Source organism: Lingula anatina, chromosome 2 (assembly GCF_051362555.1).
Source record: "Lingula anatina isolate TDL-2025a chromosome 2, LinAna3.0, whole genome shotgun sequence".
Lineage (NCBI taxonomy): Eukaryota > Metazoa > Brachiopoda > Lingulata > Lingulida > Lingulidae > Lingula > Lingula anatina.
In genome coordinates this window covers 17,238,719-17,263,936 of record NC_141768.1, presented here as the reverse complement: position 1 = coordinate 17,263,936, position 25,218 = coordinate 17,238,719, and the positions used below count along the sequence as shown (strand labels likewise).

Below are 25,218 nucleotides of genomic sequence, written 5' to 3'. Positions count from 1 at the left end.
GATAGAGGAAGAACCAAGCACTACATTGACCCAGCTTGGAAGCCAATTACCTGGAGTGCTTGAAAGCATTTTGACACAATGGACACAAATATAAAAATCATTACCTGGCTTACCTTTCAAGTTAAGGCTGACACTGTAATTTGTATGTCCGAGTGGCCATATTATATATATAAAATCTACTGTTGGCACTGCTGAAATTTTACATATGGATTTTTTGTCACAATGGGGAATGTGAGCTGACAGTTTTATTGCATACAAATATGAAATGTAAATTGGCATTTCTTATATCTATGAGAACAAGATTCATAAATCATATTTTGGGAAATTTGTTTAAAAAACTTTTGACAAAGACCAAATTGAGTACTAGTACTACAGTATTCTGTGGATTTGGTAGCTGTGTGCCAGCAGCATGCCTTGTCACATACCCTATCTCAATTCAAACTTCATTTAAGCCTCCATTTTTTAGCTTTTTGATCAAATTCTGAGCTTTTTTGCCACTTTTTCATATTTTTTGTTGTCTCTGTCCATTTATAATTTTTAACCATAATTTTATCTATTTTATGCATACATATCTATCTATCAAGACTACAGATTATTAGAAAGTTTAGTTTACCTATCCTTGATTCAATATCATCAATCCTCAAGTCAAAAAGATATACAAATATGCATAATAAGATCTTTTATTCCCAATAAATGTACAATAAGATCAGTTAAGAGTAAAAGTTATAGCAGAATACGGCTCTGCTGTCAATGAATTGATAAAAACAATTTAAAGCACCGAAAACATTCAATCTACCAACAGAAAAATCAAACATTCCTCAAAACAAAAAAAAAAAACATGCTTGTACACCTGGGGTTCTTACTAAATTGTGAGCAAAACAAAGTATGAGTTAGACAGTGAGTGACGAAGCATTCAGAAATATCCCAAACATTCAAATAAAATTCACTGCAGAATATAATATTGAACATGTTGCAACTCAGCATAAAGATCACATCACAATACTAGAATTGTACTTTTCACCACGAGCATTACAACCCAGTTCAGCCAGGTTCTTTCAATTACATAAGTTTCATTAATGACCAATTTCTTTTACCACAAAAATTGTGAAAAATGTTAACAAAGAATATTCAACTGAATCAGGAACAATTTAAAACACAATAAAATCAAATGGAAATCATCCAAGGCAGCCTCAAATGAGGATGGCAGCACCAAGTGACATCATATGAGATGATAAAACATGAGAGAATCCACACAAGATGGGGAAAAGCTTATGGCAAAATGGATAAAGCTCTATGCACTGAGAATGTCATCTTAAAAAGCAATACGAAAGTAACCAACAAAACGTGCTGTACCATTGTTATAAAATTATACAGCACTTAATGGAAAAAACCAATCCCAAGGAATACCCTTGTCAGCTTTAGTTCTTTGCTTCATTGTACTCCCTGCTCTGACATTATTTCTGACCCCACTGTTGCTTGGAAATTTTAATTTTTTTAAAATTTATGCACAGGGTGGAAACTTTGACTCATGATAGACACTATTTGCTACCCTTTCAAGAATATAGGTAATATTTGTCCCAGTCATTTCATTTGCTGTATCAACTAACGTTTCTAGTTTGTTTGTTTTTCTCCACAGTTCTATACCAATTTGATACAATAAAGGAATAAATTAAATTACTTTCTATAACACATTTGTAAAAGTTCTTTTAAATGAACATATTCATGGTAAAAGCTTTCAATTTCGACATGGCCTTAACCTCTGATCACTTCCAAACTATTTTCAAATGAATGAATATGTCTTTGATCACTGGAAAATCAAATTACACCTCATATATTCCAACAAAGGCCACTTATCGCCAGTGATGTTTACTTCAATACCATACCCAACAAATTGATGGCCATTTTGGATTCTGAGACCTTGCCATGGGTTAAAATTTGTCTGTGCATTACTGGGCCCCTAACAGCCCAGATTCAGTTGAGAAACCTTTGTTAACATTCTTTCTAACCAAAGTCATTTATTTACTGGACTATAATATCCAGAGGGAATAAATCTTGCTTTTATTTTCCATGGTTGCTGAGGTCGGCAGCACTGCCCCACATTTGGAGGTCAAGCGACAGCTTTGCAAGCTGAGTCAGCTGTAACATGATGCCTAGCACTGACCTCAATAACCAGAGAGAAAATAGTGCGTAATTCACCTCCACAAAACTAGTTTTCTCCTCAATTCCATATCAAGATTTTTCACTGAAATGTTCAGACCTTACCTATGAGCCATTTATGTTTCTAAGAAATCTGTATGCTTTTGAATTATATGTGTACATAAGTCTATGCATTAGCACAGGCAAGATGCTCTATCTCTGGCCTAGTGGACTATATGGAATATCAATATGATGAGTCCAACTGCCAGCAGTAAACAGCTTAAAAATATTGAACAGCATCACATTTCTGTCCAGCTCATATGCCAAAACATCACCTTAAAACAGGAATGTTGGATTTAACAAAAGAAAGAACAGTTGCCTGCACAGTTTTGCATTAAACATGATAATGTTCAAGGCACTATATAGCAAAATGAGTGATTAAATTACAACATAAACAAATACACCAGGGTATCAGTAGGAATAGAAGAGAACCATGTTATTCTTCACAATCTCCACATGTATGTATCCCTAGTAATTTGACCTTTCATATCTAGAGTACAGGATTCGTAAAATTTGCTTCTCCAACAGACACACTGGGGCACACTGATTGGGTTCACAGTAGCATTTTCTATCGTCTTTTTCTTCTTGTAAAGCTATATCTTTAATTGAACTCCAATTTGCTCTGATAAACTGGCAAAAATAGCTTAGTATTTCTGTAAGTTTTGTCAAGGTACATTGCATATCATAGTAACTGAAAAATTGATTTCCCACTGCAAACCTATGTCGATGTTTTAGCATTGTGAATAAATAAATGACAAATTGAAAAAACTGTTTTAGTAATAAATGAAGGAAAATTGATAATTGCAATCCTCACAAATGCACCCCCCCTTTAACCCATGTGTTCTGTGATCAGTGAAATAAGGGATGGTCAAGCTTAATGGAGGAGGGGGTGTAATGTGTAACCGAGCCTTTCCTTGCTGAAATTAGAAACTAAAACTGTATTTGATAAAATTGATCCAAATACACTTTATGTGGTTTTTGTCATGGTTGCAAATATTGTCAAACTATGTTGTGTGATCACATACAGAAATTTAGTCAATATTCCCTTTCACATTACAAATGGCATCAAAAATAATGGTTTCCTTTTACTAGGTAAATATTTGACCATTACTTACATACATAAACACTGAATGAAAGAAGCAAGAAATCAAACAATTTTTGTTATCATTTACACCGTAAACTTTGAATGTGGGGAATTAATCCCCTTACCTTGTTAATCCATAAGGCAAGAACCATTATGAGTCAAGTTTAAAAGCTACATGTTTTCAGCTATGAGACTTTAAAATGACATTACACTAACTGATGACTTGATTTTCAAACTTTAACACTGACCTTTAAACTAAAAAATGGTTTATCACCATAGCATCTTTTCTCATTAAAGGGACAAAATTAACATATTAAACACACATTTCTTACTTAAAAAGTACTTCTTATTGAACCCATTTTTGGAAGTATGTAATACTTTTTGATCATTTAGCAGATAAATGCCATTAATTCATGTCACCAAAATAATCAAATTAATACCTCCTGACAACTTTCATCATTTGTCATCCATATTGACAAAGTTCTAAATCACACCATCCCAGAATTCAGTGCTCAAAGTGATGACAAAATGAGAAAAACCCACACTTGAAAGACAATTAAGGACCTTTCAATCTTTCCAGATAGCTACAGAGTTATTGGAGCTCAGATGTCAGGAAAGGAGGGTAAAATATTAGTTAGTTAAAGAAAAATATCATATACTCCAGGAAAAAATTCCACAGTCACAGTTGAACAGTTTGGGGAAAAACATTTTAAAATGAGTAAAACAGTGCACATAATAAAAACATGTTATTTTCTCATGTAAACCCTTCAGTGGGAGAAATAAAAAGCACCATACTTCGGCATTTTTGATTAAGTGATTTCACAATAATCCAGGGAACTTTTTACTACAGTGTTTTTATATGACAATAATATGACCACACTTACAATTCACATATATGATGTTTTACCAGAACTATTTATGAATTCAGCTTTTCCAATACCATAAAAAAAAATTTTACCTACAATATTGTTGGCATTTTAATCTGAAATAAAAATCCTGACCCACTGACATTATAGTAAATGTTTATAACAAAGAATGGAGAAAATTTTGTGATCAATTTTAAACTGAAGACACATTTCAATCTAATACTATATCATATATATTTTAGAATAAAAATAAAGCAATTTATGAAACTGTTAACCAATATACAAGAGAAATTTTATTATTTATACACAGTGACCACTTCGGCATTAAACAGTTACAGTTCCAATTTTGGGCTTGACTAGAGCAAATTAGACAAAAACCACTACATTTTCATATCACACATAAAAAACAAACATTATTGGTCCGTGGAGTTATTCACTCTGATGATGATGAAAAAATTAATTTCTGAATCTAAATTATGCCCCTTTCAATTTGTATAACAAACAAATTGGCCATTCAGCTTCAGTATACAGTTTGAAAAGAACAGGCTAGATCATAATGTGGGTTATTGAAATATATAATTCAAGCTTTTAGACTGTCAACTGAAAAAGAAACAGAAAAACTGAGGTGTGACATGCCAGCATTGACGCACTGCTAGCTGTGTTTGCTTTTTCACCTTTTGTAATATTGTATACTAAACATTTGAAATATGGCCATGACCCATCTATTCTAGCCCAAATTGCTGTCAATTTTAGAGAATGCCATTGTTTATTGATACTGTGATTCAACTTTGCTTTTATTATATTCATGAAAGACATTAATATTATAATAACCCCCATAAACAGAAAAACCAGGTGCATAAATAGGTTAATGTAAAAAAATCATATGTACTATTCAAATGTCGCACACAACGTTAGGCAAATGTTGATTGATCGGCATTCATAATATGAGTCAAACAATGGATTCTCATCGACGTAGATGCACTTGTAACTCGGACAAAAGGTCACGCGGACATTAAGTCCGTCCTATCGTTGTGACCAATCAGCGTGAAATAAAAAAACTGTGCTAAGCACTGGCTTGGTGACCTGACCAGGGCAAGTCAGAAAAAAATAACGAAAAACACTAGCGCCGTAAGCTAAATTTTCATTGAAATCGACAGTGTTGCTTAACAAGACCAATGTAAACAACGGCGTGAATTAAGAGCAAGGTTAATCGGTTGGCGCTACTGGCCAAGCATGGACGGCAAAATGGCGAGAGCAAATTTCGAGGGTTTTCACGTTAGCGAGTTTCCGGCTCGCAAACATGCCTTAAACACGGGTCGTTGGAGCGTGACATTCATTCATTCATAACACTAACACTGTATTGTTCATTACTGCTGCAAAATACACAATGAAAACTATCTTATTTCACTCGATCGTTGTGTTTAGTAAAGGTTTGACCCTAAATCAGGTCAGGCCAGGGCAGCCATGTTGTTTTTTCTTGCTGCCGATCGCATTCCGCCAAGAGATTTGCACACTGACAATTTAACTCACCTTCTGCAGCGAGGACGAGAGATGCTGCACATGCCCACAAAATGAGGTAGATAAGTTGGGACGCCATATATCCCGAAACGTCAAGGCTGATCTGAGCGATCCATTTCGTACTAAAGAGAGGGCCATCGAGAGCATGAATACATTCACTGAACCGTACTACAACCTCTAATCCTAAATAGCTATGCGCAGCTTTCCCATTTGCTGGAAGCACTCCCTGTTAATATTTTATTTTAAACAAAATATGTATTAAGAGAGAAATCGTTTTGTAATAATAAAAGCTTAAATTATTTAATTTTTTAAAAAACTGTATCCTAAGTTAATGCAACTGTCAAAGAAAAATTGATAAGGGAAATGTATTTGAAACAAAAGGGAATCAGAAAAGGGTAGGATATTTCAATAATAAAGAGCGCTGACCTTGCATATGAATTAAACGACGGAGTGACTTTATTGGACAGATTCGAGTTCATTCATGCTGTCACTTGATATTTCTTTTCCCGCGTTTAAGTTCAATCTGGAATTGACGCCACATATCGGTGACATATTCATCAAATTTTGCATTACATGCTAGTTTTTGTATCAATGCATGTCGTTATTAATATTGCTGACGTCTAATTTCGAAGTATGATGGATTAATCCCTTAATTACAGATTTTTCCTTTCGGTTTGATTAGAACAATGGCTACTACCCTATGTAAAATGGAGCCGTAAAGAAAAGCCAACTCGATAATGACTGATTACAATCAAATAAATGAACTATTGGCAAATAATAAAAAACTTTCATAATTGTTTTATAATATTTTTTTATCTAAAATAGACGTCGACTTAAGAACGTGCCTAAAAACATGGCACAGGCATTGCTACTGAATGCACCGATTTGACTTTAGCGAGCCTTCCGAAAACGGAGGACAAAACATCCTCCTTTTTATTATGCACCGCACCTCCCTGTTGTAAAATCCAGGAAACGCCGCAGCAAATGATCAGAGGGAGCAATGATTTGCAAAACGATTTTAGATGCGTATCATTTATGCAGAGGGATTCATTAATCTATTTATTACTTCTTTAATTAACTTATTCATTTGGTACTTCGTTTGCTAACTTATTTGTTTATCTAGACTTAATTCATTCGTTTGTTTGTTTGTTTTTCTCATTCTTTTTTTGTATTTCTTGCGGTTAATAATTTTTTATTCTTTATCTTTTTTCACTGATATGTTATCAGTAATTTGGTTTAATAATTAACCAATAACTTGCATTACTCGGGGGAAGCACTGGGAAGGTCTGGTTAACAGAGTGAAATTTTGAGTTTTACCTGTAATAAAAAAAGTGTGGGGATTAATTTTTACAAATTAACTGTTTCGTCTGCTTACGGTTTGCTTTTGATCAATTTCCGATAATGATCCACGTTCTCGCTACCATGAAGAATGCTAGAAAAAGAACACTATTTAGACGTGAAGAACTCGATCAAGCTGCATTTGATTGAATGGCCTAAATTTTCCCCTTCTCCTTTTTTTTTTTTTTTTTTTGGGGGGGGGGGGGGGGGGTACACCTGACCGATCCAAGTCTGACACTGATGTACAATGTATCAAGTAATAATAACTGCCTACATCCTTGATCGACTATTCATCGAAAAAATTTGTACCAAAACTGCCAATCTCTTATTTTTCCTCATTGGCATGATGCTTTTTCTTTAGAAGGTTGGCTAAAGTATTTAATACACTGTGACCGAATTTATAGTTATGGTTTTCTCGGATGTTTTTAATTGCGCTTTTAGTCACAGATATCTCTGCTATTCTAGTGAGAGGAGGACATAGCAACTCATGTTTAACTTTTATTCTTTACTACGCATATATATGTATATTAACAAATAAATTTTTAAAAAACGACATATATATATATATATATATATATATATATATATATATATATATATATATATATATATATATATATATATATATACTACAGCAGCATCGTCATTAATTACTGATCTTGCTTGTGTTATTTATAAGTTTCTAATTTTAAATCCGGTTCATGGCTGAGGTTGATTAAAAACTTTCATTTATTTTGGTAACATAACCGTGTTATAATACAAAAAGGTAATTACATCTTGGAACATCGGTTGGTTGGTTGAACCTTCACTAAATAAATTTCACAAAAATTTCATCTAAAGACACCAGGATTATCGAAAAGAAGAGAGCTGTAATATGCTTTCCCCCATCGTCTCATTAGCGTTTTCATAAACATATTCCCCATATAGGAAAATAATCATACAAGTAAATATAGATTTTCCGTTGCAAAATTTGGCATTCTGAATTTGATCACCCATGGTGCAATAATAAACTCTAATGTACAGACCGACAATGAACTCAAAAATCCACGTGAAAACGATTGAATAAATGTCGTGTTGAGTACGGACCCAGGAAAAAAGTGTCAACCTCAGGAAAATGACAAGATAAAAGTATTCTTATGCATCAGCACTGCGTACATCCTCTCCGCAACAAGCCAAGCACCAGTAATTAAGGTGGTTGTCAATTTTCCACAGTATTAGGGCCTGTTCATAACGAGCGATACAGAATTTTATATCGCACCAGTTTGAGAGCGAGTGACAACGTAAGAGTCACCAAAAATGTGCCCCTGCGCTCGACACGGTCAGTTAACCGGATAATATCGATTGGTACATTGGGGCTCGTAAGAGGGAGTAAAACCCTCGTGGCGAAATGTTAGAACCTACTGGGGGTACAAGGGTGGGTCCAGGATTATTTGAAGGGGGAGGGGGGGTCCGCCCTTTGGCGTTGGGTTCGGGGCCCTTCAGCGGGCCCTGAAAATTTTGGTATTTCAGAGGGCGATCGGCGTCATTTGGTACGTTTAGAACTATAATTCAGCCAGTCAAAATTCTAATTCCAAGAGGGAAATATTAGTGTGATTTTTTTTTCAGAAACCGAAGGGGGGGACTCCCCTGATCCCTCTAAATTCGCCACTGGGGTAGCCGGCGCAGTACAGAGAACCGTTTCACTCAATTTCTAAGGGCTTTAATCTTTCTACGCCTAATTCGGAGGCATACTCCTGGCTGGGTGCTGATATCTCAAAATTAAACGCGAGGAGAATATTTATAATTCCATGAAAATCGACAACAAGTTTTCGGACAACACACTTTGAGAGTAGTAGAAAAACACCTGAATCAGACATCCATTGCGATTTTGAAAAATCATGTAAACGTAACAACAGCACTGGCACCAACCTTCTCCAGTAAGGCGCATGAACACTACATGTAGTAAACACGTACATGTATGAAATTCCTCAGTTACACCGCAAGTTTTGAAAATGCTGGCATGATATTCTAAAAAGTTATCGTCAGTGCCAGTGATTACTACCATAGGAGGTAAAATAAAAGGATGTTCAATCGATGTACACTTTTATCGATTAATTAATATAAATTTTTCAGTGGTAATTCACATATTTGTTTAAATACGTAACCGTAATACGAGATCGCGATAGAAGTGAAAATACAAAACGTACACCTTTTTTTTTTCAATGCTTTTTATTCTGCTTGCGTACAAAAGCTAATCATACAATTTTCCAAATGTTAGCAACTGAACAGTATTCCACTGATTTTGTCTTCTATGCCATTTAACTAAAAACAGAATCAAAGGGGTGGGTATTTCAGAATAGGTTTTATGTATGGATTTCAATCTAGTTTACCGTCAGTCCAACCTCATATAAAAATCAAAGATAAGAAAATAGTTAAAGATTCAGAAATATGAAATCTAACTGAAACACAGTTATGAGAAAGTCAAGGTTTTGCTTAAATCGAAAGTTTGGTACTTCTTCTTGAAAAAAGTAAGTGCAGTACAATGGATTGCTCTAACTCATTATTACAACCAAAGATAATTCTAAATTTACTTGAAATGCACACTAAAAGAAACGTCCGACCTTTAGATGTGTCTTGTTAACGCACAAGACCGCAATGCTAAATGTGTACCAAACCAACCATTACATAAAATAACATGCACGCCTCCACTAAATGTTTGAGACTGGATCAACATTAAAAGCCAAAACACAAAAAAGAAAACACAATAGCTATTACAAGTATTACAAGTGCAGGAAAAGACAACTTGGAGAACTGTCTCAGCAGACGCACTGTCATGCTGTCGTCTTCGCTAGCTTAACACGTACTAATCACATTGCGCAACTGAAGCACGTTAAGAAGGCTCCCATAAACTCTTTAACTTATTCATTTGGACGGATTCGTTCTAGGGCTGTTGTATCTCTTGTTTCTTGTTTTCAGTCACACAGTTCATAGCATCGCCAACTCCTCGGCATCATTACTGGAATTCCTGCTAAATCCTCGCTGAACGCGGGCTTTCAGCTTGTTGTCCTTCAGCATCTTCTTAAATGCGTCCTTCCCGCTGGCGGTGTACAGATCAAAATAAACGCGGCCGATGGAGTTCAGGAATTTGTCCACCTTTTCCGGGAAATGACTGACATCCAACGCATCTTTCTCGCTACCATCTTGAAGCTCGTTGTTCAACTTATCCGGTGTGGGTGCCGAGGGGAGGCTGGGGGAGGGCGTTCCAAGTCCTGTCCACGTTTTGAAGCGGTTCACGATGAAGTCCACCATTTCGTGTTCATTGGGCTGTTTAGACAGATCGTTCTTCACCGCTGTGAAACTCTCATTGAGGATGGACAGCAGCATATTGAGGGTTATCCAGGTCACAAGCACGACGAAGAGAACGAAGAAATATGGCGCAAGTTCGCTGGTGGAGGCCAAACGGTAGAAGTCGAATTTCCCAAGCATCATTTGCATCAGGGATTCAGAGGCTAAGAGAAGGTTTGCGAAATTGTAGTCTTTTGGTCCCATATCCAGAGTGAAGAATTGCACAAAAGCAAAGAAGATGATAAAGAATATGACAGAAAAGGCAAAAAGATGCGTTGTAGCGTCTTTCAAAGTTGCTGCAAGGAAAGACATGCGTTTGTTAAAGCGCAGCAGTTTAAGGAATTTGAGGGTACCAAGGAAGCAAAGCAATCCCAACATGTAGCTAAAGGTTTCATTCCAATAACCAGCATATTGAAACTTGGTATATTCATTCCCGTGTGTCTTCTTAAAGGTCTTCGTCAGGGCATTCGTTATAATCATGCGGTAGAAAAACACCACTGCTCCTCCAATAGAAAACCCGATGACAGAAAATTCAACCAAATTCCAGAATTCAGCAAAGTACCTGCAACGCAAATGCCAGATTTTTTTGGATTCCTTGTAAATAAAGAAGAAAATAAAGATAAAGTAGATTATTTCGCATGCTATTTGAAAAGCTGCCGCAGATCCGACGTAGTTGAGAAGTCTAACTGGCTCAAAGCGGTAGTTGGTCACTATGCCCCCCGATTGATGAAACTCCACAGCCATGGTGTTAATTGAGAAAAGGTTCACCCCAGGGTTGTAGCATGTGAATTCGATCAGTACAGCCCGCGTGTACTTGTCTATCCACCATTCCCTCTCTAGGCGCTCCCCTAGCTCAAGTAATTTGTGGTAGCTTCCTCGCAGTTGCGCTAAGTACCCGCCGCCGCCGTAGATGGTCAGTTGGCCGTAGAATGGATAGCCGTCTAATTCAGACGACGTACGGTACTCGTACTCAAACCTGACCAAAAACAAAACATGAAATAAATGTAAAGGGCAATTATCCCACCTGCTTTTTTTCAATCAGGTCACAATATGTAGTCTAGTTCTTCATTAACAGTAGTTTGTGAAAATAAGCATTAGACGGAAGAGCAAGGTACCAACACCATCTGAATATTTTGAAAATATACAAAAATATAATTCTAACCATTCAAATATCCATTTAGTTTTGACCCACAACGAATCGAATAAAAACCCTACTTTGTTATTGAAACTCCATAAAAACGTGGATTTGACCGGGGGAGGGCGAGGGGCACTTAGATCAATACTCAAAGGCAAAGGGGGCGCAAGCACGGTCTATTAGTATGGTGACGATAGCAAAACTAATTCTTAAATGGATGAACAAGGCTGCCTTCACAATGGGAACCAAGGTTAAGGTACATGTTGTATCGTAGAATATACCACCAACCGTTACTTGTCTTTCTCGTCTTTTTTACTTACGCAGAATTATTGTGTGTGGCTGATCCACTGAACGGGACCCATCCCACACCATATGGACTTTCATCCTCCAATAGTAAATTGTAGGCGTCATTGCATTCGGGTATGAACTTCGTGATTACATCTTCTACTTTGCACTGGCCTTTGAATTAAAAAAATAAACAGAAAGTGCATAAAGAAACTGAACTATTCATAAGTCATAATTATTTGATTTACCTTAACAGAATCATTTAAAAAAACTGTTATATACTCACCTCTATTTAACATGTCGATAAGATTATTATTTAGTAAATTCCAAAAAATTCCACAAGCATCATCTTGGGCGACAATGTCAGTTTTCTGAACTTACCAGGTTTCACTCTGACCTGCCTCATGGTGGCGTATCCCATCATTCTGCAAGCCCTATCAGCCAAAAACCCTCTTTGCCCTACTGGGAAATCGTCGTTATACCAGTTCAGGGCACGCAGTGCTGGGGCCAGCCCCTCTTTGTACCAGAGCCAGAACTGGGTACTGTTTTGAAGCTGAAAGAAATGCACGATATGCTTTAGTCTAGCCAAGTTTATGCCAATGTCTGTTGTTTTTTATAACAGCTACGGATTTTTGAGGAAAATAAAAAGGCGAGGAGTTTTTGCTCTGTTTTATGGTTATATTTCAACTTTTGGGACTTTGGAGTCACTTCCTATTCTGTGTTAATACAATGGGTGTTAACCCATTGTCCTAATTCCAAACCTTGTTTGGGTAAACACACTTTACCAGAGATGAACAACTCCTATATATATATTTTTTAACCTAATAGGTAAAATACTTGCTTCCTATTGTGTAATGTGGTGTCATTTTCTTTAACCATAAAAGGTGGGGAGAAATTTGTGTGCTAATACTGCAATATTATGTTTACTCATTTATATGTCTAAAGAGGCACTAGTACGTAATATGCAGGACCGAAGACTGAGAGAATGCATTGGCAGAATTTGCAAAGATAAAAAATTAAGCTACGGTTGTGATATATAAATAAATAGATAAATTAATTGATCAACTAATAAAACAATTAACATATTGATGACTAATCTATTAGCTAAACCGTCAATATGGTTGGATCACATGAACTGTGGGTGCTTAAGAAGTTTAAACATATTCATTTTTGTTTCGCAGTCAAACCCATTTTGAAAAAAAGTTGGAAATGCAATCTTTTTCTTCTAAAAGGGAATCGAAACCATTTCTTTACGTATACAGCGTCATATTCACCTTAGTAAAGTCGATCGTCGTATGGCCTTTAAACACAAACTCATTCTCCATGTGTTCTCGTAAGTAAAAATTGTATGGATCACGATTTCCATAACTGATCACCAGCAGCATCCACACAAACACACTATAGAATATAATCTCCCGCAGAATGTCGTACATCCTCAGTTCTTTGAGGCGGTTTTCACGGGCCTGTTCAAGAAAGGAGGGGTCGGGTGGCTTGTAGGCGATCTTCCTTGGTTTTGCGGCGCTGTAAGCTGAAAAGATGAATACAAAGATGCTTGCATGGTATTACCGTAAATACAGTATGGTATTGCATAAACAGAGTACCCTCCCCACTGCCCACTTCTTCGGGTGGATGCGGTTGCCTGTTTTATCCTTAACATCAGCGCTTACTTTCGTATAGGGATACATTTCTGTAAACATAGGGGTTAGACTACAAAGGCCTAGGGCGTGACAAGCGACCCTAAATTTAGATGCATTATCCATAACCCATAAGAAAAAAATTGTTCTTAAATGTAAGTGTTGAGAATACTAACTGTCTGGCGGGTGCAACAACAGCTCATCATGTTGCAACTGAGGATCCTCCTCATCTTCTTGTCCCTCCTCCTCCTCCTCGTCCTCGTCTACCTTCTTGATGATCATCGAGAAAAATATTGCCAACAAGAAAATCTGAAAAGTACACCAGGCAAAGTAAGATGTAGATGAACTATTCAACAGACAAAATTAACAATTTCTCAACCTAAGAAATATTGATAAAAAAGGTCAAATCTCCAAAGTTCATGAATTAAGCGGAAGTCTGTTATTTTCAAAGCAAAAATGACAGAAAGAAGATGATAATTTTCAAGGCTATGATGCTGTGCAAGTATATATTCAAATAAAAGTGAAACTAGGATTGTATTTTGATTAATCAAAACGTTATGTCTACCGACCTTAATTGGTTCCGTGAGAAACACTGACGTCACAAAAGAAATCAGCATTGACGTAATCCATTTCCGAGCCTTTGTATCCCCGAACGAAATACCGAAGAAAGTTACCATAGCAGCGGCGCCAAACACACATATCCACAAGATAACCCAGGCAACAATTCTACACCACCATGGGAGTTCAAATTTCTTCTTTTTCTTGCCAGTTTGTAGATAGTCTTCGTGGGGATGTGTGATCGACTTTTCCAGTTTTTCAATTTCACTAGAAAAGGATGTGTCTGGACGTGCCTTAAATGAGACATTGGTATACACTGTTGAGGTGGAGGCGCCTCCCCTGTTCCAGTCAGCTATTTGGTTTTTCTCTGGATGGGTATGGGTGTGAATTAGTGTCTCTGTGGACATAGCCGCGGAGTTCAGAGACGCGCTACCCTGGTTTAGGACATTTCTCTGCATGGCCGCCTTAATACGAGATGGGCGCTTCTTTCTCGGGCGAGATTTTCGAAACAAAGTGATGATCAATAAATTCACCGGGAAAACGATGACAGTTCCAATTATTCCGACGAAAATCTGAAAAAGAAAAACGGCAAAAATCTGTTCAATTTGAAATTCGCAACGGCCAAGAATAAAATTTTAGTTCTAATTTATGAGAGTAAATGACCAATGGGGAAAGGGTGTCTTCATGATAACACCATAAACATGTAGTTTTAAATTAAATCGAATCAAATATCATCAAGCTGCTTTTCCACCGACAGACAATGTTATAAATCAAACTTTACAAGTAGCATTGTACGCTACATCATAGCCTACCTGCTCGGGAGAAAGACTAAATGGCCCAAAAGTAATGGCATTGGCCCCCGGGCTTTCGGGAACCTGACCATAGAACATAGCGCTGGTCAGCATGGTCAAAAATAACAAACAGAGGCAGCAGGACACTCGCTGTAGTCTAGTGAAACGACTCTGTGCTGGACGAGCGATGACAGAGAACCACAGATGGCCATCGCCAAGATTCTTCTGTGTTGTCTTGGTAAAGAGGTGTCCGAACTCTGCCATCTGTTCTCTGCCGGCTACCGGGATGAGACGGTCAACCTGAGGAGAAAATAAATCGGCAGTTTTTATTGTTATATGATTATCTTATTAAATTGGATTATTAACTTGAAAATTAAAGAGTAAAGAATGGTTTACCAAAATGCTCTCAGCCTAAATATCTTCTCATGGAAAGTGTGTTATCGCCGTTCCTCTGATACTGCTCTTAAATGCCATCATAATATTATTAAATATTTGCCATTAAATATTTTCCATTAATTAGGAAAATCCAGCAGCGAAAAGATGGAAGATACTTTTTACGTATAACACTATTTGATAACAATCTTCAAAATTAAAAAAGAACATTATCTGACCTGGCCGTCATCTTCTTCCACAGCAAACCAACGGTTACATATGAAGTAGTACTTCTCTTTTGTTTGCAGGTCTATGACCAGGAAATACTTGAGGTACCATGACGCAAATTTCCCCCTGCCAGAGTTGTCATGCCAAATCCGGGCGTAGTTAAGTGTGCCAAGGGGCCTGAGTGAAGAAAGAAATAGTCCGTTAAACAGGATTTAAATATTCGTGCAGCTGAATATTTCCCAATTTTTACAGAATATCATAAAGCAGGAAATGTACAATATTATATGGAAATGTTTCAGAATACATGATGCTACACTAGACGCGGCGACACTTGAATAAAAAGTTAAATAATGAACCGACAACTGCGGTTAAACAAGGACATTTAAAAAACAGGTACAGGGTGTGATTGACATCGGATATAAAACGGAAAGCTCTGAAAATCAGTTTGAGGAAATTTTTGTAATTCGCTTCCTATGAGTTAAAATACTGTATCGCTTTATAAATAGTGTTTTAATTAAGGTAAGGATTTTAGGGATTTCACCTTGTGACCGCCAGCAAGAAACGATCGACGGCACCTCGCTTGAACACCGAACGCTTGTCATCGGACAAAACACGAACATCAGTCTCGTCGTGCTCCCCAGAGAGAATGAAACACACCTGGAGTGGTAAAAATGGAGGACTTTATTAACATGGCATTTGTTTTCCTCTTGAAACTAATATTCCTTGCTGCTTTCGAGTAAAAATGTATTCCAATTGATTAAAATTCTAGAAAATCTGCAGACTCAGAAATTGCGTATAGCTTCATCATGCTATAACTGAAGCATTACCGCCCCCCCCCCAAAAAAAAGGGTATAACAAGTTCACACAAAATTGATAAACTTTTTTTGCAATACAACGTACGTGTGTATTCACCGACAGAGCCTGCAAGGTACTTCTAACCAATATATGAACCTTTTAAAACAAACGGTTTGCAAATTCCTTGGATAGGATTTTTCATATTGCCATATCCAGGATCGACAGGAAAATAAAATCATTGTTTACACAAATTTTAAGGTAGTCAAACTTATATATTTGTTTCTGGTCATAGCGCGAATATCTACGTTACAAATAAGATGTTTGATGATAAGATGATTCTATGTAATATGTAATCTTATAATTAAAGTGTTTTAAACATCTAAAAAACTTCATAATTTATCTGCTTACTTAAAATCAAGGATGATATAAGATAAAGGTGACCTTACCTTGGATTCTGTCCCCGCATCCCTGCGCAAGCCAGTGAACACAACGACCTCGTACAGATAGTGGGCGCTTGGGTCGTTGTCCAGTAGGGGAGTGACTCCCAACTGAAAAAAAAGTAAGAAAAATGTTTAACAGGATTTTTTCTTGGTCGTTGATGATTAATTTAATTATTGGAATCAGTGTAATTAATACACTTAAGTACGGATTAACTTAGACAATCAAATGAGTGAGATAAGAATTATGTTTAAGGTTTTACGTTAAATACCTTTTCAATATCTTTCTTGTCCTGTCGTCTTGCCCAAATTGCCATCAGTATGTATATGACCCCTATGATGATTTCAGTAATGTAAAGGGTTGCGTTTTTATCGAAGGAAGCTGCTCCCGAGAACACAAAGTTCCAGTCAATAGTGTTCGGCATAACAACCCAGCCGCCAAGGAACGTGGTAAGATGGTTACACAGACACTGGGTCACGTCATGTGTGGTTGCATTGCCGACCTGAAATAAAAAAATGAAATCCATCCAGTTAAAATCCCCATTCTCGTTTCGTTTTGATGTTTTATGTTAAAGACATATTCACGTCATGTTATTCGGTCCTCATTCGGTAGAATTTGATGCTTGATGTACACGCATTTGTAGAAGCTTTCAAAAGATGTGTAATACTAAATATATATTCAAGCCATGTATTTCTCGAGTTACCCGTGTATACGTATTAAAATATAACGAGTTAAGCCCACTATGCATCGTTTGAGAAATCAATGCATTACAATTGGCACAAAAATAATTTGTTCTCAAATTCACATTATGTCTTGGTTAATGGATTAACTGGTTCACTTACAACACATCCATCTTTTCTAAGATTCGGCGCTAGCCGCTTGACGAATAAACATGAAGAGGTGTAGACACGCATGGTGTAGTTAGTGGTGATCTCGTTCACCCCAGTAAACGGCTGCGTGAAATTTCCTTGAAAGTCAGCCCAGTCTGTCCCATACATGTCCGTCTCATTGGGCAGTAGCTGTCTCAGGCCGATGAAGTATTTTCCTGTTTTGTTGCCCACACTGTCCATAAATACCTCGTAGCTATTCAAAGCCATGCCTGTAAAAATGATGATGCACTGACGCACAATGAATTTACGGGCTCGTTGTTTTTCGAAATGGAACACAAAAGCTAAATGGTTTCTTACCCTTGATTTGATTGTGTTGTCAACTTTTATTTACAGAAGAGGACGAGGAAACGAAATGGCTTTGTGCAGTATATCCTGGCGAATGTTATGCCAAATATAACCTTAGTTGTTTTTTGGAACTAGTGCATTTCCCAACGGTTTACTCTGTAATGGAAATGCAGTAAACATAATTCATATCATGCTTTAATCGATAAGGACAGCAGCATCGTACCGTTCTTGGCTAATCGAACGCTCGGGACGAGTTGCCAAGCGTCAAAGCCCCCCTCTTCAAGCTGTGGCGCCGTCTCGTGCCTGACAAGCACAAGGAAGGTGACCTGTTCCTCAGGGACGATCTCAATATGAAGGGACACGTCTGTCTCGTTCACCCACAGCGACCTGTAGGATAACCTGTCATATTTACTCATTGGACTTTGTGACGCAGTGACATAGAAAGGCTCAGGGATCGGTGCCGTGTGGTCCCTCTTCACCATGATCTCTATGGGTTCCTGGGTGTGGGATACTTCTACTATCCTGCTTGCATTATCCAGGATGTCTATGTAGACGCCCTTGGAGACGTTAGAGACCAAGGCACTGACACTGCTCTCCAGGAACTCGACTGGGTTGAAATTGAATTCTACTATCTGAAATGGTCCAAATTATGGAAAATGAATTTAATCTCAAGACTGACACAATTTTTTAAACTGCGATGCTATTTAGGTGTGTTTGTCTAGTGTGTATAGAATTTTAATAACATATTATTGCAAATACACAAACAAAACGACTGATCATTGATGCGTCGTTTTTAAGGTCAGTCTAATTATTGGAATATGTCCACCTAGCTCACACTCATATCCGGTAGGCCAGCTCATTGATGAACGCGATGAACGCTTAGTGTGACTCTTTAAATCAACTCACCTGTAAAGACAGACCGTCACCTCCATCCAACCCTGCCAATGACCCCGGGTGAAAATTGACCAAGGGTTGGTCCAGATTTTCGAGGTCAGTGGCGGTACTCTTCACTAGTATCACCGTCATGTCCGGAGTCTCTAGGGTGTACGTCGGTTCCCCGAGGACCATCTTATTTGAGAGGATACTCAGAACACTGTCCATACTCTTCGTCATCTTTGTCCAAGCACCATCTGCCTGTCAGTGGAAAGGTAATGCATGTATTACAGTTCAATTTACTTTGCATGGAGATGGAAATATTATCATTGTTTTTATTATTGTTGTTGTTGTTCAAACATTGCGTCAGGATAATTTTTTTCGCCAGTCTGCCAAGGCAATTGAGAATTCCTGATATATGTTAATAGTTAACATAAAATGTACAACGTGGCAAAGCGATGATAATTGCAATAAATAAATAAATTAATTAATAAATACTCCCAACATTATTAACTCCAAATCTGACTTAACTTTTATCAGTGTCATCTCGCCTGTACTGCATAAGTTTGTTCAATGGCAATGGAATAAAAGCGTGGGTAGTTATATATTCATTAGCCATGTATTTCGCAAATTAAACCCACCTTTCTTTAATGCAACATATTGTGAATAATCTTTGGCCAATTCTGCTAAAATGAGGTTTTATTTTGTACCAATATATCCTTGATCTTACCACTTCCTTTTGGTTGTCATTGTTTGTCATTTTTGCAAAACCGTTCACGGCATCCTTCGCTGACAATCCATCTATGTCTGAAATAATGAATAATGACCAGTCATGAGTAATCTCTAAAATGTAATTCAGTATCATTTAAATTTAACAAAAATATACATGAATAAATAGAATTAGATAGATATAAAAACGAAAAATGAATTAGAATGATGTATCTGTAAAAATGAATGTACACTTGCTTAAATGAGTAAATTTATACATGTAAATAAGTTGCTATTGTATTGTACAGAAATTACTGAATGGACAAATATGGATAGTAAAAAAGTTAAATACAACAGTGTCCTTAAAACTAAATGAAACAAAGAGTGATAATATTCATATAATATTTCATAATCATCTATGCTAAGAAGGTTATATTCACACATAAAATAAATTATGGAAATACTTTTTAACTTAGTGTCCTCCAAGTCCGTGTTGTAAAATGCAGTTTTCAGAGATTCCTCAACATCTTTCTTTAATGGATTTTGGAGATGAATCGTTGTTGTCTGAAAGAATAATGCAAATGCGGTTGAGTCAGTAGGAGAGAGAGAGCGCATCAGGACGAGAGCGAGCGAGCGAGAGAGAGAGATAAGAAGAAGAGCGAAAGAGAATAGGAGGGCACAGATTCAACCACACACACACACACACACACACACACACACACACACACAGAAAGAGAGAGAGGTATTAAGCCAATAAAGAAAGATAAGAAGAAGAGCGAGAGATACATGTAAAAGGAGGGGATAGATTCACACACACACACACACACACACACACACACAGAGAGAGAGAGAGAGAGAGAGAAAGAGAGAGAGAGAGAGAGGGGGGGGGGGAAGAAAATATACCTCCAGGATGTTTCCCATGGTACCAAGAATTAAATTAACTAATGTAACAGTCTCCTCTATTGTCAAGTCTTCTGAGAAATCTTCGAGGCATTTGACAAAAGATTGGATGACTTCCACGACGACTTCCTAAAACAGATCGTTATACAAATGGGTTCAATGAAAATTAAAAAACAAGTCTAAACTAGTTAATGGTTTCTTTTTCACGTACAAGTAGTTCAAAAGCATTATTAAGCCCTGGTGTTTTCCTTCTAGACTCCTGTTATCATTATCTAAGAATTCAATTCAGGAGCATTGCACAAACATAGAAGAAATTCTAATAACTGACTAAACTGATACACCGTTTTTTATAACTTTTAAACTCTGCTTACTTACTTGACTTTCTCGGTGTATTTCAGAGGGTTTGCTCAGCACGGGGGCCAGGGTGCTAGCTTTGATTATCACCTGACTAGGTGTTTCTGAAGGGGTTGCATTTATTGCAGCTATCATTTGCTTCCGGATCTGAGAAGAACAGTAAATTATTCGTCTTTCCTAATAGTAAATGGTGGCATTAAAACCACGAAATAATTAAATTATGTCTCTGAATTTGAAATAGAATAAAAAGAACGATAACCGATCTTCTAATGTAAAGGGATGAATTTATTTACTTTTCTCACAACTTACGTCAGCGCCAGTTTGACGAATGTTTTCATTTTCTTCATCGGTTCTATTCTGAGCCTGAAAATATGGAACTTTGGATACATTACTAAACAAAACGTAAGGCAATTATGCATAGAATTTAAACACAAAAGAGATAATTTAAACATTTCTTAAAATAAATATCCTTTCCCAAATTGCTCTGATATCTTACCGATGTCCCCGTTCCCGTTCCTGCGCCTTCATCTGCAAAGAAAAATCCTGGAATCATACATGTACGTAAGGTAACCTAATACAACCTTTCATGTATGGACATACATGAATATACACACATCATTTAAATCTAATATAACAGTGTTAAATAATAACAAAATCTGCTTTAACTACCCCCGATACATCCTTGACTGTTAATAATCGATGCCCATGACAGTATTGACTGTGCAGTGTCGTCCAGGTTGCCGTTGGCCTCTATTTCTGACAACGGATTCTGGTCACCAGGAGCAGACAGCCTGTCACACAAAGCTGAAGCCTCTGATGCAGACACTGGGTTCACCTAAAGCATGAAAATATTGCGGAAATCCACGGTGTTCTCATATAACGATATTCATCAAAAAGATATATTAGGAGTCGGAACTTGCTTTGTAAAGGAATTTGATGTTAAAATGCGTTTAACGGATATTTAAGTTGCTTTGTGTGAAAAAAATACAATAACAAATTGAAACGTGGAGTTTGGGTGCTATTCTATCAACAACAACGCAAAAATGTTACCATACACCTATTCTCTAACTAAATATCTTAACTCGTATGCCATAAAAGACTTCTTTTTTTCTAGAAGCGCGTGTCAATAGTCAAGTCATACCTTGTATAAACACAACCGCATAAAAAAACTGAGTCATCGATTTACCTGTATCCGGCCTGCTTCCACGTTTGTGGTGCTGCCTTTAGTGTCCGATATATTGACGTAGACTGTCATCCAGTAATCGTGGGAAGATGGACCTAGTGGCATGGAGGTTTGGAGCAAACCCGTGGTCTTCATACCTAGTATCTTGGGATCGCTGGAGCCGTCCAGTATTGCTGTAAAAGATACCATGCCCTATGAACTGTATCGTTTGTCAACGACGTTATCTTTTGTGTAACTGGCTGGTTGGAAACCAAGACATCTTTCAAATTTATATTTGTCGTTAACTGTGTTCATGTGTTCCAGCATAAAAATATCAACAAAAATACTCAATCAGATCTCCAAAACAAATTTTAAAAAGATCCAGATCCAGATGGCTATTACGTATGGAATTCAAAACAGTTTCAAATGTGCGCTATATATCGCTTCTGATTGGACTGTTTACTGTAAAGATTTTGGCATCACCAAAATATAGCTGTACACATAGTTGCACATCATCTCCTTTTTTAAACTTCTTTTTAAACTGGTTAATATACTATTCATGTATAATTTTTATGCTTACTGTAAAAAGTGTATGAGGCTATTCCATCGTTGTCATGCCAGTTGGTGCAATTTACAGTCCAATTCTTTGCTGCAGTGGCCTCCGATATATTTGGTCCTGCTGAGCAATAACCGCCCTGCGGTGGGGGGTTCACTTTAAGAACAAGTTCTGCCAGACCACTCCGCGAGGAGCCGATTCTGCTGGCTTCCAGTTTTACCCTTATCTTGGTGACGTTGGTTGTGACGGTGAATATGTCTGCCTTTATACTGATAGTACTGGACGAGCTTCCTAAAAAAAATAAGGGGTATGTTGTATTACGTAAATTGTCGAAAGACACCGGTTATTTTTTGGAACATATCACTTATGTTCTGTAACGCATATTCACAACAACGGCAAGTTGTATATAAAGATTAACATTTTTTATTGAGAAGACATAAATGAAGAAAATACATTCGTGTATGATGATTTCGCATAGGGGCTTTATTGCAAGAAAACATAAAACCCTGGGAAAATGCAGTGCGGTATGAAAGGATTTTTACAGTATTGTATTGTATCTGGAAATGGATTCAGCAACGCTTCTGTCAAAATACACACGTTCTTAGTGACTTACCGTTATGGCTGTCAAAATAATTTTCAGGAGCAGCAATCTTATGCCAAATGGTGAATTCTCCCTCTTGGCTTTCTACCTCGAGATCCCATTCATAATGTAAATTACCACCATAGCAACCATATAAACATTCACTGGTGAGAGCGATTCGCGAACGCCAGGGGACCACTTGACTGTTCATGGCAGGGCTACATGTTACTGTATCCCCAACACCGCACCTGACAAAACATGGCGCCAGTTATATTTAGAATGTAGTACTTTGTCTTTTTCCTTTTGATATTAACATTACTGTTGACCTTTTTAAATAGCCGCATACTCTTTTCTTTACAAAAGTAAATAATCTTCATTTGAAAAAGAAGCTTTACGTGAGGTAAGTTAAATTCAAAATCGCATAGTTTGAGAAGTCAAGTACATGTACATCTGAAATCGAATCCGAAGTGCAGTTATACATGCTGAGGTTATTTCTTCCTTTGCCAGGCAAAACCAAGCTGGCTTTAAGGAGAGGAAGGAAATGACGAAGGGGCACATGCTCGTTTCTGCTTCTAAAATTATTTGTATTATCAAAAACGCTGAAATACTGAAAAAAAGCTTGCCTACCCCTTTCAGATTCAAGATCTCCGGTTTAAACACGTCTGCGACTCACCTTATAGCGACCTCTGGAGGATCGCCTTCCACAATGTCTACCAGTAACACGGTGTATCCCTTTCGGCTCCCTTTATATGCGACCACAAAGACCTCATAAGTTGTGTTTATTCTCACATCGGTGGTGTTAATACTTAACTCCCCTGATGAACCGTTGATAAAACCTGGTCCATCCCCAAAACATCCACCTAAGTTAGTGCCATTTGCGGGGTCCCCTTGATCGCTAATGTTCCTTCGTAAGACATCGTACGGTACCAAGCCCCCAGCAGGAACTTTGAAATTCTCTCCGACTTGCCGACACAGGTATTCGAATCCAGTGAAGTTCTGTTGGGACAAAAATGATTGGTTTTGTGTGAATTGAGAAATATGAGCGATGCTTTCTCCACGAAAAATAAAAAAAATCGAAGGAAGGATACTTAAAACATCTCCTAAATTCTATATTAAGGTTGTGAGAAAACATGAGTGACGCTAAAAAATTGGGCACCGACATTCTGAACATTTTACCTGAGGTTTGTCTGGGTCCAGGTCCGGGTCTTTTGAGTAAGTGCCGGGTTTTAATGTCAGAATTCTACCATGTCCCAGACGAATCTTACTGGAAACTTGATCAATAGCCGCAACAACGATAGGAGTTTCCATCACCCTTACGTATGTGAATGCGGAGTTCGAAAAGTCGTCGTTACCAGAAGACTGGTCCAAAAGCATTCGGGTTGTAAAAGAGAATTTGAAGACACCGTAATCTAGAAAATGAGGCTTTAATGCAATCTCGGCTTCTTTTGCCGAAGATATCTCATCTAATGTTATTTCTCTTATAATATCTCCTGTTCTCTCGTCGACTTGATGAGCAGTCCACTGTTTGGAATTGCGCAAAGTAACCCCACAGTTGACTTCAGTTATCCCCTGAAGGTTAAAATAGCTACTTTTATATTCGATCCTCGGCTTGAAGAAATCAGGAGCTGGTTGGGAAATCTGGACATATGGAGGTACACAGTCTATATAGGAAATAGTAAAACTGAACGTACGGGTTTCGTTGGACCATTCATTAAATCCGTGCACGACCATCTGCTTCCGTCCGCTTTCCTCAAACGTCGTGGTGACTGAAATCAAGCTACTGGTTATGGCGCCCTTGTAAGTTGTATTTCCGACCGAGGCACATCTCGCTCGGGAGCCGAACGAAGCAAATCGAATCCCATCGAATTCAATGTAAACGCAGGAGTCTGTGCCCCTTGACTTCAGAAGGATGTCTACAGTTTTGTTCTCTCCTGGCGCACGCACTCTGCCATCATCGTAGATATCAGAGATCTCTACAGGTTCAAAGATGTTAATGTTGAGAGCGGTGCTCGCTGCACTGAATGGATTCTGGGCAGTTATATTCACTGTATAACTACCAACCTACAATGAAAAGAAGATTGAATTTATTTGAAAAAAAACAGGTAAATTTATTAGATACAGGTAGATAAAAGTAAAGCATGTCGTTTGTAATATTGAGTTAAACTCTCAGTTGCGATCTTTTATATACATTCCCTTTATCATACACGAGTTTCATCAAATGACTTAAATATGTCTATACACAGGCCTAACCAACTACCAGACTCGGCACATAAGGATCCCGAATTAACCGGTATATTGGACCACACTACCCGTTTTCAAGGTGTGTGTCAGATCGCATTTCGGAGTAT

At 37.5% G+C, this 25,218-nt stretch overlaps 2 protein-coding genes across 2 annotated transcripts in view; both read right to left on the bottom strand.

Moving 5' to 3' along the window:
- The window catches only part of LOC106155860 (protogenin B), a 38,706-nt gene extending 32,866 nt beyond the window's left edge, over nt 1-5,840 (bottom strand). Inside the window, exon 1 of the mRNA XM_087006661.1 lies at nt 5,677-5,840. Coding sequence (XP_086862787.1) covers nt 5,677-5,743 — 67 coding nt within the window. The 5' untranslated portion in view covers nt 5,744-5,840. The remainder of the gene's footprint in view (nt 1-5,676) is intronic.
- A 3,351-nt stretch (nt 5,841-9,191) lies between these two features.
- The window catches only part of LOC106155845 (polycystin-1), a 28,416-nt gene continuing 12,389 nt past the window's right edge, over nt 9,192-25,218 (bottom strand). The window contains exons 13-38 of the mRNA XM_087005342.1: nt 24,047-24,931; nt 23,544-23,866; nt 22,904-23,118; nt 22,315-22,581; nt 21,759-21,928; nt 21,242-21,407; nt 21,069-21,100; nt 20,882-20,935; nt 20,594-20,719; nt 20,222-20,347; nt 19,783-19,882; nt 19,341-19,417; nt 18,644-18,871; nt 17,961-18,369; nt 17,405-17,661; nt 16,834-17,064; nt 16,571-16,672; nt 15,871-15,986; nt 15,341-15,506; nt 14,751-15,029; nt 13,950-14,510; nt 13,557-13,689; nt 13,021-13,274; nt 12,128-12,299; nt 11,782-11,920; nt 9,192-11,302 (exon numbers count right to left, since the gene is read on the bottom strand). Of these exons, the coding sequence (XP_086861468.1) occupies nt 9,967-11,302; nt 11,782-11,920; nt 12,128-12,299; nt 13,021-13,274; nt 13,557-13,689; nt 13,950-14,510; nt 14,751-15,029; nt 15,341-15,506; nt 15,871-15,986; nt 16,571-16,672; nt 16,834-17,064; nt 17,405-17,661; nt 17,961-18,369; nt 18,644-18,871; nt 19,341-19,417; nt 19,783-19,882; nt 20,222-20,347; nt 20,594-20,719; nt 20,882-20,935; nt 21,069-21,100; nt 21,242-21,407; nt 21,759-21,928; nt 22,315-22,581; nt 22,904-23,118; nt 23,544-23,866; nt 24,047-24,931 (6,924 nt within the window). The 3' untranslated portion in view covers nt 9,192-9,966. The remainder of the gene's footprint in view (nt 11,303-11,781; nt 11,921-12,127; nt 12,300-13,020; nt 13,275-13,556; nt 13,690-13,949; nt 14,511-14,750; nt 15,030-15,340; nt 15,507-15,870; nt 15,987-16,570; nt 16,673-16,833; nt 17,065-17,404; nt 17,662-17,960; nt 18,370-18,643; nt 18,872-19,340; nt 19,418-19,782; nt 19,883-20,221; nt 20,348-20,593; nt 20,720-20,881; nt 20,936-21,068; nt 21,101-21,241; nt 21,408-21,758; nt 21,929-22,314; nt 22,582-22,903; nt 23,119-23,543; nt 23,867-24,046; nt 24,932-25,218) is intronic.